Source organism: Morone saxatilis, unplaced genomic scaffold, assembly GCF_004916995.1.
Source record: "Morone saxatilis isolate NCDOM2014 unplaced genomic scaffold, NCSU_SB_2.0 Contig18, whole genome shotgun sequence".
In the NCBI taxonomy this organism is placed as follows: domain Eukaryota; kingdom Metazoa; phylum Chordata; class Actinopteri; family Moronidae; genus Morone; species Morone saxatilis.
In genome coordinates this window covers 15,780,391-15,794,022 of record NW_023339740.1, presented here as the reverse complement: position 1 = coordinate 15,794,022, position 13,632 = coordinate 15,780,391, and the positions used below count along the sequence as shown (strand labels likewise).

General features: G+C 37.9%; 2 protein-coding genes across 3 annotated transcripts in view; one reads left to right on the top strand and one right to left on the bottom strand.

Moving 5' to 3' along the window:
- Positions 1-11: 11 nt before the first annotated feature.
- On the top strand, positions 12-9,668 carry rab44 (RAB44, member RAS oncogene family). 2 transcript variants are annotated; one of them, XM_035661977.1, is made up of 9 exons: positions 12-3,059; positions 3,754-3,824; positions 4,779-4,867; positions 5,010-5,144; positions 5,229-5,310; positions 6,990-7,104; positions 7,958-8,056; positions 8,145-8,221; positions 8,341-9,668. In XM_035661977.1, the coding sequence occupies exons 1-9, from the start codon at positions 117-119 to the stop codon at positions 8,426-8,428; spliced, it is 3,699 nt and encodes a 1,232-aa protein (XP_035517870.1). In that variant the 5' UTR covers positions 12-116; the 3' UTR covers positions 8,429-9,668. The 2 variants fall into 2 exon arrangements, with proteins under 2 accessions (XP_035517870.1, XP_035517869.1); XM_035661976.1 differs by having other exon boundaries at positions 5,007-5,144.
- A 341-nt stretch (positions 9,669-10,009) lies between these two features.
- Positions 10,010-13,632, bottom strand: part of trub2 (TruB pseudouridine (psi) synthase family member 2) — a 3,803-nt gene continuing 180 nt past the window's right edge. Inside the window, exons 2-9 of the mRNA XM_035661978.1 lie at positions 13,521-13,632; positions 13,232-13,366; positions 12,742-12,816; positions 12,574-12,641; positions 12,404-12,485; positions 11,979-12,051; positions 11,624-11,760; positions 10,010-11,505 (exon numbers count right to left, since the gene is read on the bottom strand). The exon at positions 13,521-13,632 is cut by the window's right edge and continues 1 nt beyond it. Coding sequence (XP_035517871.1) covers positions 11,186-11,505; positions 11,624-11,760; positions 11,979-12,051; positions 12,404-12,485; positions 12,574-12,641; positions 12,742-12,816; positions 13,232-13,366; positions 13,521-13,632 — 1,002 coding nt within the window. The 3' untranslated portion in view covers positions 10,010-11,185. The remainder of the gene's footprint in view (positions 11,506-11,623; positions 11,761-11,978; positions 12,052-12,403; positions 12,486-12,573; positions 12,642-12,741; positions 12,817-13,231; positions 13,367-13,520) is intronic.

Below are 13,632 nucleotides of genomic sequence, written 5' to 3'. Positions count from 1 at the left end.
CTGAGTTGATTGTGAAAAGTAATGATGATTCTGTAACCAAGCAGGAAGATTCAGATCCTGATGACAAACAGGAAATATGTGCTCCTTTGGGTGAGAAGGAAGGACTCTTACCTGAAATGGAGGAGAGTGACTCTTCCTTACAAACCCTGCAATCAGAAATACATGTTCCTTTGGACTCCCAACCTCAGCAAGATGACACAGACTTCAACCCCATTGGGAACAGAAGAAAACTGGGGTCTAGCCGAAGAAATAAAGGAAGACAGAAGGTTAAGGAGTCTGTTGCAGAATCATACCACATACCTACAGAGGAAGTTGTTGGAAATACCAGGGATAAGGAACCCCTTGAAATATCCAAACTGGCTTTAACAATGGAAACAGCAGTGCTGGAAACGAGTTCATATTTAAATTCAGGTTCAAAAGGAGATCAACAGCTCATCGACCAATCAAAATCCATGGAGATGCCAGAAGAACTCCCAAATGTGGATTCTGTAACAGAAAAAGAAAACAAGGAAAAAGACAAGGAGACAGAATTGTTAAGACAAGATGGAAATTTACAGATCACAAAAAACACACAAAACTATTTGGTGAGTGAGTCACATTTCAAATCAGACGATATAGTGTACACTGAAATTGAACACAGCATTGAGCAAGCAGTAATTTCCTCATCAAATGAGGAACAAATAGAGCATGTAGACGTATGTCACATCAGAGGAGCTCTGCATTCAGAAGATGTTGTAAATGAAGTGCATGAAGAGACAGTCACAACAACGCAAATTCAAGAAATGCATCAAATTGATTTCTCTTCAGTTAAGGAGAGTGAATGTTCTTTACAAACCCTGCAATCAGAAACAAATGCTCCTTTGGACTGCAATCCCCTGGACAATTCTGTGAGAATGGAAGAAAAAATCCACACAGGCCTCAACCCTATTGGGAACAGAAGAAAACTAGGATCTAGTCGAAGGAATAAAGGACGACAACAGGTTAAGGAATCTATTTCTGAATCATACCATGAACAGAAAGAAGAAGCTATAGAAGGTAATGTGGGTGATGAAACCCTTGAAACAACAAAAATGTCATTAGCAGCATCGACAACTAGGCATGAAGAGTTAAAAGAGGAAACTGATCAAGACCTCAAACCGGCTCCAAAAGTAAGAAAAATTAGATCTTTGATTAATGAAGAGAACACTGAAAAGATGCCAGAGGAAGCCACAGTTTTGTCACAGAATGTAATGGACAACAGTACAATTGTGACAACAGACATTACTTCAAGCTCAGGCAAAAAGGGCTCTGTCAAATCCAATGAGAGCGTCTATGAGGAGGAAAAGAATCTCATAAAACAGCCTGTGAATTTAAGTCAGTTTACAGGATATCACACAGTTAAAACTGACTTGATACAATCACCAGAGGATGATTCAGACATACAGAATATCTCATATTATGATGACAATGTCACAAGGTCAATTACTTTGGATGTTCTTGAGCAAGAAGATGCCTATCATGTCCAAAAGACAGAAGCTTTATCTTGTGACAAAGACTCACTGGGACAAGAAAGTAATATGCAGCAGACACATGGTACAATAGGAACTGTGGGAGATGTCACGATCAAAGACTATACAGAAGCGGAGAGTTTAATAGATGTGAAACTTTCTGGACAGGAAATTGGAGAAGAATTGGATGATCCGACAAAGAAAGACCGTGAAGTCCAAGAAATGAATGCTTCACAAGAGATCACTCATCCTGAACTGTTGTCTGCTGCATACAACAAAAACACCGTGGCTCCAATTGACATTGGTCTCGAGGAAAATGTCAAAGCAGATGCAGGAAAATCCAACCAGAAGAGGAGAAAGATGGGCTCTACTCGCCGGACTCAACTCCATAGGACACCAGAGGAAGGAATGGACAACAAAGATGAAACAAAAGAAAGCGACTTTAACATCGAAGCTGAGATGAAAATTTTGGACAAAATGGAAATTGTGGCGGAGATACCAATGATTGTAACTACAGAGGAATCACAAAATGAAAATGCAAAACCGTCACCGAGTCCTGTGTATAAAGAACAACAGGAAACTATTGAACCCGGAGCCGTTCACAACAACCTACGAAGCAGTACCTCTGACCTGCAGAGTATACAGAGTGATGTGATATCAGACATAGATGAATTTAAGGCTCCCATTCCTGGGCAGTCAGCCTCCCACAATGAAGAAGTTGTTAATCCTGTTGTTCAGGTATCTGATATAAACAATACAAACACTGGTATGACGGGGGAGAGCTTTGTGTCTTTAAGTGAAACCACACAGGGTACACAAAATGATGAGGAAAGACCAGTAAACACAGTAGATTTGGAAACAGTGAAATCTGTAGTCAGAGGAGGAGGTGCAGAGGAGCACAAGAATGCCCAGGCTAGTATACAAGAGCCAAACAACGTGAATGAAGGAGCTCCCAATATTAATCTCGATATGAAGAATGCAAGTCCCAATTTAAATTCAAGCAGCAGGAGAAGAAAGATGGGCTCCACCCGCAAGAATCTCGGATCACGAAGCAAAAGGGAAGACTTGAATCAAAAGCAGGAGTTGGATAATGAGGCATCAGAAACCGCAACAAATGTTGGAGATGTAAAGACTGAAAATTTCCCAGGCATCAAACAAGAGCTACAACTTCACATAGAAGACAAAGACAGTGATTCAGAACAAAGGAAAGAAAAAGTATTCGAAACAGTGGAGTACAGCCAGACCGCTGAGTCTCACTTCAAACCCCCATCTCACCAGACATTTGAGGAAAATCCTGTTTCTCATGACCAACTAGTAGAAACAGAGCATCAGCTAACTCCCAATTATCCCCCTATAATGCCATCCACTTCTCCTAAACATGACATAATGTCAGAATTAGCATCTGGTGGCAGAAGAAGAAAAATGGGATCTCACCGGAAGTCACGTGGACACCAAAACAATGAAAACCAAACTGGAAGAGGGGACAGATTACCAGATACACAAAATGGAAGAGATGAAAGTGTCATCAAGACAACTGAAGAAGAATCTTTTGGCCTGGACAAAATAACAGAGGTAAGCAGTATTTTTTTTTTTTGTTTAATTGTTTATTTTTTACAATCAAAGAATTCCTCCTGGGAATCTTCAGCTATGATTGATTGCCACATTGTTCTTAAGCTGATGAGCAAATAGTTGTTTGCACTACATTTCAGTTAGCTTATTACTTATGACCAGTGTACTTTCTAAACATTGTGCACCTTTATTGTATTTATAATTCTGGGCCTTTAGCCTGACGCAGATGGTGGATTAGTGGATAATTCTTAGTGTTCTTTGGCACAGTGAGTCTATGTTGTGCTGTACTTCCTATTTGCTTAAAGCCTCTTGTACATTGGTTAAGTGTTTGTTTGTTGCAAGAAGAACAAAATGACACAAGGAACCAAAATGAGGAACATGTGGTTCACACTACACGTTTCACATGATGAAAAGGAGAACATAAACACGTATCTGACTTCTTGATCTGTATGGTGGTGTCCACACATAGGCCTCACTGACAGCCAGTCACAAAGCTATGGCAAATAAGATACCTGAAAGCATAGCATAGATCTGTAATTGTTGACTTCTAAGAGCTAAAACAATTGAAGATTACACTCATCATTTGACAAACCAAAAGAAAACCATATGTATGCTGCATATCAAAATGTCATAATAACAATCATTGTAGAATCTCCCCAACTGTCACCTCAAGACTGAGATGTTTTTGTCTGTGCAGGTTGATGAAAGTGACAAGAAAGCATCATCTAACATCACCTCAATGGCAGGAGAGCATTCAAGGCCTGTGAGGTAAGTCCAACACTGAATTACAGAACAGATATAAACGCATAGTAAAGTGTTGATCTACCTGGCTGGGTTTGTATCACAAAATAGTTTGTCAGTAAAATTATCTGTTACAGCTTAATTAATTGAATTAAGTACATTGGATCCTATTGGCTATATACAGCAATGAACCACCCACTATAATCTCAGCCATCATATAATCATAAAAGGTCTATTTTCTTATGTTAACTGCACAAGATAATCAGAATCAGTAAACAATTACTATATCAAGAGTTCTGTGACAGCACGTACTACTCATTAAGTCCTATTGTAATTCTGCATTAGTTTTTAATCTATTCTGGATACTTACTTACTTACTTTATGTGTTAACATTTAGAACAAAGACCTTTAATATCCGTTCCAAATGAAACATATTAATTAAACTGATGAAGATGTTTTACCACTCATCTATGTGACTCATCCTTAGAGGCTAAGCTTTTGACTCATGCAGACCTTATGTCTGCACTAATCCTCCTGTACATAGTGTAGTACCGACAGCATGTAGAATAAACAGGTTTGTTTTCTCTGGCTGAACTTTTTAACAAGTGACTAATAGAGGACAGACAAAGGCCTGTACTTTTAAAGAGTGTAAAACATCTGACTCAGCTTTAAAACACTTTACAAATGATCACAATTCGGTTTAAAATGCTCCAAATTCTTCTAAGATGTACACCACACACCAAATGTCAGTCAAATATTTTTCCTTTCATGTAGTTTTTTTTTTTTTTTTTCAAATATAAACTTGTGGCTATAATGTGTACAGTTTAGTTGATGCATCTCTCAAAGAAATGCAAACATTCGGTGGGGAATTCTGATGACCGACAACTAAAAACTTGCAGAATGCTGAATATGACTAACTTTTAGTATGTCACTGTATATGCTGTGTTTTGTTTGAACTATGGTGGGTTGTGTGCTCCACAGTGAGAAGACTCCTGAACGAGTGAATCCGGTTCGACATCCTAACACTGGAATCCGCCTGAGTCAAGAGAGTCAAAAGACAGTTTCTCTGGGTAAACAGAACGTTAATACTTACACACAACTGAATGTAGCTGATTGAAGACAGATAATGAGAAAGGGAAGTTTAATACTGAGAAATAAAAATAAAAATAAAAATAACGTGTAACCAGAAAGTGTTTGTTTTCATTTCAGCAGATACTTCCAGAGGAGCAGATCTCAGATCAAACAAGTACAACGTGGTGATGATTGGAGACAGCAGTGTGGGCAAAACCTCTTTCATGAAAAGAGCTCAAAGTGGGAAGTTTTCTTTAGATTTACCTGCATCTGTTGGTAAGATCCTGATCTTTATCCCACTTTATTCCCCTCAAGTATGTATAAATATACAGAATAATGTAACATAAATATATTTTTTAGGACTTGATTCCTGCGTGTGGACTGTGCTAGTGGATGGAAAACCTGTGGTGCTACAGTTGTGGGATACAGCAGGTCAAGAAAGGTAAGTTTCCGTTGACCGTACATTACTGAGACACCAATTATCGCTGTCTTAATCAAACATATGAACTACAGGTGAAACCAATTTGTATTGCAGAGAATAAATATGAGTGATCCCAGTTATGTTATCAATTTTAGGAGTATCATAAAAAATGGGACATCAAAGATACAGTGGGCAATTTATTAGGATAGGACCGAAGCCTAAGGTTGTAAACTTTTCCCATGCTAGAATTCATGTCATCTTTCACATTTCATCTCACCTCATCTTAAAAAGTCCAGCCAAAAAATAAATAGGGGTGTTAAATCAAACACTACATTCAACATTAAAAATAACTATTTAGATGTTTTGAGGCCCCCTTAATCTGTCTCTGTTGAGGTACAGTACTTAAGGTCAATCTTGAAGTCACCATAAAAGAAGAAAAAATCCAATTGCTAGCTTTGTGTGCCTCATGACGAACATCTTGAAGCACTTTATGATGACTGGTGTTGTTGGTAGAGGCCAGCTGTTGCAGACGCACTTTTTTGGTATTTTGATAATAAAGGCCACAAGCTGAAAGATGTCTGTAAGGACGTCTAAAAGCTGACCCGATCATTCCCTGATTATATGACGAGGTGCACTGTCTGCCTGCCTGATGACTGCTGTGGGTAGGAGTAGTACCTAGTTATTGGTAGGAGGGAAGGTAATAGGCATCACCAAAAAGTACAGGGTGTGATTATGTGGTTTATGCTGGCCTGGATTTTGTGCCACCTGCACTATGTGTTCTTTTTATTCCTGGAAGTGGAGTACTGATGCATGTTGCCAATCTGGTGGCTCAGCACATGTTGTCTCTGTCCTGAGGGTTTGCTTTCCACCCAATCTGAAGGTAGCATCCTGGGTCCTGATGCACAGTCAGCCAAGGCTTCTGATGAGCATGTATGACGATGCTTACATAAGTAACATACTCTATCCACTTGCTATTGTAGCCAGCCAAAGACATTTTAAGTATGAGAGACCCCAAGCAGCAGCTTTCCTAAACATGTTGCTCAAAGCACTCTCAGTGTGTTGAGTCTCCTTCAGGCCAGGTTGTAACCTGTTTCAAAAGTGGTTTGGCACACCTCAGCAACGTAAAAAAAGTCTTTGTCACATGTCTGTGTGTTGGTTGAGGTATTCAGATTATAATAAAAAAGGGCTTTTGGGAAGTGCAGTTAATGTCAGCACTGAGATGTACACAAAAAATTACCGTTTGTCAATTAAACTCATTTTAACCCAGTGCAAGATCGATTTTATTTTATTTTTTGCTATAAGCTGATATGGATTCATATTTAGCATAAAAGCCCCACAACACAGATAAAGAAACAATAATAATAAAAGACGAATTAGACTAGGGTTTAAAATATAATAATTCATTTGACTTGATTGCAGAGGCAATTGAGCAATCACTGTGTTCACATCATCAGTATTTTCAGGACAGATTGAATGCGTCTCTTGAGAAAAGCTTCAGGGGACTCCCTCCAAACTCAACTAACCAGTATCATTAGACTCTTAGAAGCACACATTCTACCTTTGGGGGTGTGAAGTCATGCCAGGGTGTTTCATTTGGGATGTTCACTTTTAAATGGCTGTGAGAAAAGTAATTAAATTGTTGTGTTGTGTAAAGTTAGTGGCTTCAAACCACTAATGACATTCTTTATTTCCCTTCAAAGGTTTCACAGCCTCACAAGACAGATTTTACATAAAGCCCAGGCATTTCTCTTGATGTATGACATCACTTCCTCTCAGAGTTTCTCTGCAGTCAGCTACTGGGCAACATGTATTCAGGTATGGTTCACTTAAAGCTTCAGTGGCTGTTTAAATGTTTTTATTTATGGTACTGTAAAGTTGCAAACAAAATGTTTATATGCATGTGTAATTTGTGTTTTTGTTATACTGGGTATTGTTTGTACTGATGACAGTGCAATACTTTGTTACTAAAAATTGGAAATATCTGATCAAAGAAAAAGTAAACAAGTGTAAAAATCTCACCAGGCATTTGTTGCCACTGCTAGAGAACTTCCTCTGATGTGACATAAGTATAGCTTACCTCAAGAACCTAATCTGAATATGGTCTAAACTAAAAAAATATATTTACTGAAGAACTGCACTTAAACATAGTACAAGGAGTTTTTGACTGGTTATGAAACAGTTTCAGTTTAATATGGCTGCCTCTATATGACCTACTTAAACAAACAAGTCAGTGAGATGTTTGGCCAATTCTATGTTGTTGTTCTTAATTTTGTTAATCTTGTTTGTTGTGTTCTAGATACTTTGCAGAGTCAAATTATTAATACAAAACATGAGAATTAATACATTTAGTATTTTTATAGATGAAGCAGTATATAAAGTAGTGATTAAAGAGCAACATTAAATTGATGTACACATTAATGCATCAATAATTATAATCCAATAATTGATTTCATTATTGAATTTAATAAATTATGCATAATGTACTTTTGGTATCGACAGCACTTCCAATTCCATTCCAATACTGATATATGTTAATGGTTATCATATTCAATGCACGCTTATTTATTTTTAGACAAAATGAAACTAGGATTTAGAGTACATACGGTCAGATTAGCCTGTAGAAAGATGTCTGAATGGCAATCCAAACAAACTAATCTATGTTTTGCAGGAAGGGGCTGCAGAAAACACGACCATTTTACTTCTTGGGAACAAGAGTGATCACGCAGAACGCCGAGTTCAAACTAAGGAAGCAGAAATTCTTGCTAAGGTACTGCTCTTTGGCTTTACTTCCTCTTGCACTGTTAGCTCATCTAGTGATGGCTGTATTTAACTAAATCATTCACTCACTTCCACAGGAGTACAACTTTGAATTCATGGAGTGCAGCGCTGCCACAGGTGAAAATGTGGTTCAGTCTTTGGAAACCGTGGCCAGGTAAGCAACATTTGACATCTGTAACTTACTTTATCTTGTCTCATCTATCTCACCCATGGGGGATTTGTCTTACAGCATGCTCTTTAATATTCTTCTTACACTGGTTGTTTTGTTGCCAGGATGTTGAGTCAAAATGCTGACACAAGAGAAGAAACCACGGTGTTACACAGAGAGCCCAAACAGAAAAAAAAATCAGGATGTTGCTGAAAAGATGTGGGTCAAAAGCCTCTGTGGCTGCACATGGAAAGTTTTTTATGTACATTATAACTACATCTGATACTGATCTTTGGTTCTTGTAATCAGTTTGATTGTAAAAGGTCTTCATTTACACAGATGTATATGTTAATTTCCTTTGCACAATTACCTTTAGCTGTTATTTCTAACAAGTAAATGATTGATCTTGGGGACAATATACAGTAGAGAACAGTTAAAGAGTAAGTCCTGTAGTTGCATAAAATATACTTGTTAAAATGGAGCATTTTAGTGGAAGAGGAAGCCCCAGAGGGGATTCTGATGTATATTTACTGCATACCTTCATGTTTATATAATACTGTAAAGCTGGTGCAGGCTTTCTGTGGTGGCGGGTCAGTTGTTAGCGATCAAAGAAATAGTTATACATGACTAATCTTTTGCATTTTGCACTGTTTGTTTTAACGTAACAGATTGATTTTCCTTCTGTAATATAAAAGCCTTACTATTCTTGTGCAATTTCAAATGATCACATCAAGTCAATATTTGTAGAGTACACACTGTAATAATTAATCTGAGATACCAATGTTTTAGTACTTAAGCACTTTCAGTTCAGAACCGTTTCTCAGGTCCTTAGTTAAAAAAAAAAAAAACATAATAACTATATTGTAAAATATTGAGTATTTGTTCGACTGTTTCTAATTTCACTTTTATTATATAAATATATATTAAAAGTAGTATGCATATATCTTTAAACTTATGAATCTATAACTATGGACAGGCAAGTAACCTTTTGGAAGCTACAAAACATGGTACCAAACTGTGGTAACTCTACTAAATTATGAGTATATTTATATCATAAATATTCCTATATTTCTAATGTGAAATGTATTATGAGCATGTACTATGAACATGATCATGTTTTAATCTTTGTAGCTGTTTAGCACACAGTTATTCAATAATTACATAAAGTGTATTGTGATTTTCTATGTTCAACATCTGTTTTAAATGAACTGTGTTGGCACTCGTCCTACTTTCAGTGTGTCACACTGCTGCCAGGAAGGTCAGATCATCATAAATACATTTCCTGCCTCTATAAATAAAGACAGTGATGGTGACAGACTAAACAGGCTTTATATAAACTGTACATATAAAATTATCTGTGCATGTCCCTATAACTTGTGTCGCTAAATACCAAACTGTTCTGTTATGTCTCAGCGTAATAAACCTCCAGAACAACAACTGCATGCTCTCCAAGTTAATTTGTGTCCTTGTGGAAGTTGTGTGTTTCCACACTGACAAAGACAACAGTGTTCCCACTGGGACAACAAGTCCTTCACTGGTATGAAGAGCATGACAACAATGGCGCCACTGCAATAACCTCATAACATCCCAAAGGAGCTTTTGTGGCAAACAAACGATGTGACAGCATCTTCCAACATCATCGGTGGACGATTACATTATTAATATTAGTGACTGGCTCTGACTACACTAACTACATTTAACAGGAGAATTAGTCCTCCTGGCCGCAGTTATTCAGATCGTTGTTTTAGGCTGGGCCATGTAAACTTTGTTATTCTGTTAAACAACAATCCCTACTTTTTTTTTTTTTTTTTAACCAGTCTGCAATAACAGAATACTTTCCAAGAAGTTTCCTGGAAAGAACAGTTATTTGGTACAAAGTGCAGAGACAGTGTTCAATCAGTAAACTTCCAATTAATAGCTGCTGTAGAGGCTTCTCAAATCTGTCTACAGACAAGCATACAATCCAACATTTATATAAGAATAAAGTTTCCAATAATCAATGTATTATGTATCATTATTGTATCGAATGATTTAGCATCAAATTACCAGGAAACCTCCCAAGAAATTATGAGGAAATTACAGACCTGTAACATAACGTTTGAATGGGTTACGGCAAAAGGTTATTGGTACAGTTTTATTTTCTCAACCAGGTGTACTGAACATTGTTAAAGTTTCTATTGGGGTCATCATTTCTTTCTCCTGTATTACAGACAGACAATCTATTACTATTCACTGTGAGAAACTGTCTGGCAGCTGTCGGTTAAGTTGTTTTTTTGTGACAAAAACACTCGACCACAGCAGCGGACAGAAAGTTCTTAAACAGGTTAACAGGATATGTCTGGTTAGTTTCATACATCACGACAAAACAATGCCAGAAAAGAAATTTTGACCTTTTGTCACTTGGGGGAGTAAGTGTGCTAACAAATTAGCTGCATCATCTCATCTACAGACCTTAAGGAGTGTTGATTTAAACCTGCTACAAGGAGTTTTAAACTGGTTATGAAACAGTCTCAATTTAATACTGATGCCTCTATATGGCCTACATAAGCACACCAGGGAGCAGACTGGGTGTTTCTATGTATTTATTCTTGCTGCTGCTTCAACTCCACCTGTCATACAAAAACCTCCGTATGTGGCACCAACCACTTTGTACTAATGCACCGTTTGATCCCTCGTTTACAGACACTGAAATAACTACTAAACTAACGGTAACAACAGACACCTTAAAACTCTTTTCAGTTTATTTAATGATAAAAATAAACCACTTTCATTTTAAGATTCTGAGAATAAGTTGATGTTACCTGCACATTTAACGAAGGTGAAAACGTTGGAACATTCATACGAGATTTTTGTAGCTAGAGAGAAGTTTGCAAAAGAATAATGTCATGAATTGTGTCCAATTTTCGAAGCAACCACGATCTGGTCACTGTTGAGCAGTTCTGTTTTTGTAAGATGTTTGGGATCAAAAAGTTATTTAATTCCACCTTCTGCTGCTGCTTCATTGTAGGTTTCAGTTTTTTTACCAACTGTCTCCTCAGGTAGTTGTAATGCTGGGTCCTTGATCTTTGTGTGGGTTTCCTTTCTCTTTTTTTTGGAGGAGTGGTATTGTCTGATGGCCTGCTTAACATCTGAAGCAGTCCAGTGGTGATGGGTCAGGGCGTCCTGCAGGGTGAAGGGGCCGTCTCTGGTCCGTCTAACTCCTTTACACACTGCAGTGCTGCGCAGCTCGAGTCCTATCTCATGCACAACTTTGCGCAAATATTTCTGAGTTTCATTCAGACACTGCACCTCTGTAAGAACAGAGAAAAGAAAATATCAGACAGGATCTGTACGTATCCTGAAAATATATTTTGAAATTGAAATATTAAATTGTGAAATGAGGATTTCTGTGTGTTCAAGATTATTTACCTAAAGTGAAGTTGGGGGGCTGGAAGCGAATGCAACGCAGGCCTGTCAAAATAGGTGTCGATTTCCCGTCTGGACCCAGTAGACCTTGAGCAGCCATCTCGTAGGCTTCCTGTGAGCGCATGTCTACATTGGAATACCTGTATAGTAAAAATAAACAGTCATCTAGCTGCAGTGGGAATACTTATTTAGCACTTTACTGTGGCCCCACTAAAAAGCCCTTTATGGACTGATGTGTTACATGTACAGGAGGTCTTATTGAAAAGTAAATCACAGAGGGTTAAGAGGAACTGAAGAGCCAAAAATGACCATATTATGTTTAGAGAAATGAAATGAATATTCAGTGTCATTAGCATACAATAACAAGGCCTTCTGATTGACTCCCTGCAGCATCGCCAAGACTCTGTCCAGCTTATCCTGCGTGATGTGACCTGTTGAACACAGCAATGTTTTAGGGTCGGATACAGTCAAAGGCACAATCACTGGTGCTTCAGTTTTGTTTGGCTGGTGATTAATACATGATGTGTCATGTACATAGTTACAAATAATGAATGGTAGACAGATACAAACGAATAGAAAATCTAAAAATATGACATATTTGTATTACAGAGTGAATGGCTTTAAGACAATATTATTGTAAATCATTAGTGAGCTTTGTAACCAATTATTTCAAGTGTCTTTGGATATAATACTCCTTCTCAAATGTAAAGACATAAAACTGTTATCAAGTGAATAAACTGATGAAACTGATCACAAATAGAAAGAAAAACTGAGATATATTACCGAACGTGGACCTTTCCACAACTCTGCCTGTGTGAGAGAAATCATCTGTTGCAGTCCCAAATTCACCCTCCAATGTGTAATCCTGAAACATATCAAACAGCATTAAAGATATTTTATATTCACTGTATCTTTGTACATGTGAGGAAACACCAGCAGAAATGATCAAATACCCTTGTGACTCTTGTTGTGTATGCTCTAAGATCATTCAGGGCCCTGTTTCCATTCCCAACAGCTAGAACTAAAGTAAAACAAATAAAAAAGAGACTTAATGTATTTGAATACAACATGATGTGAAGCAAATGGATTGTCTAATGAGATCAGCTCTTAAATAATTATACCTAGAACACCAGAGGAGGGTGCATCCAGGCGATGTCCTACTCCAACTTTAATATGCTGGAATTCAGGTCCAGTCACTAATACAAACAGAAAATATACATTTAATCATTCATATATGCTCCTCAATGGGCACAGACACAAATGCATTTGAATATCATTCAGTCATTGCAGCGAATGCAAACCTGCACAGACTTTACATGTAGTCAAAATGTGGAGTGAGAACTAAATTAAAATCAGCTTGAATATTTTGACTTGTCAAACAATCACATGTCTTGAGTAAGTAAACTACAAATGGAATTAATAATTAACAAGAGGTTATTATCAGAGTCTCTGCTTAGAGCCGACGGCCTTACATGGGGCTTTGAAGATATGAAAGAAAACTGTTATTCAAGGAAGATACATCGGGTGGTGATGTAGATAGATAGATACTTTATTTATCCCGAGGGAAGGTTCATGTGTATGAACGGGTGACCCAGGAGTGGACACACATACCCAGAGGATGCTCGGACAGCACTGGCACAGAGACTGCAGACAGTGTGAGTCCCTTGGGTGCTTCAGTCTCACTCACTGGGTGTGCCAAGAAGCGGACCTCCTGTGGAAGTGGTTGGGGCGGTGTAGCATTTAAACCTGTAATGTAACACACACAGAGGTCAACGGGGTGCAGTGATTTACTTCGAGTCAAGGTAAAATGGCTGCACCATGCCTCACTGTCAGCAGATAGAGAATAGATAGATAGAATTATAACTGCAAGGATCAAGTTTTAGGGATGTGTTATCCTCACCTTTCAGAAGAGTTGTCTCGATGCTATCCCGCACCAGTTTCCAGTGGACACCAGAGGGCTTGTACACACAGAACAGACCCTCTAACCCCCGAAACATCCGAATAGCTCGAGT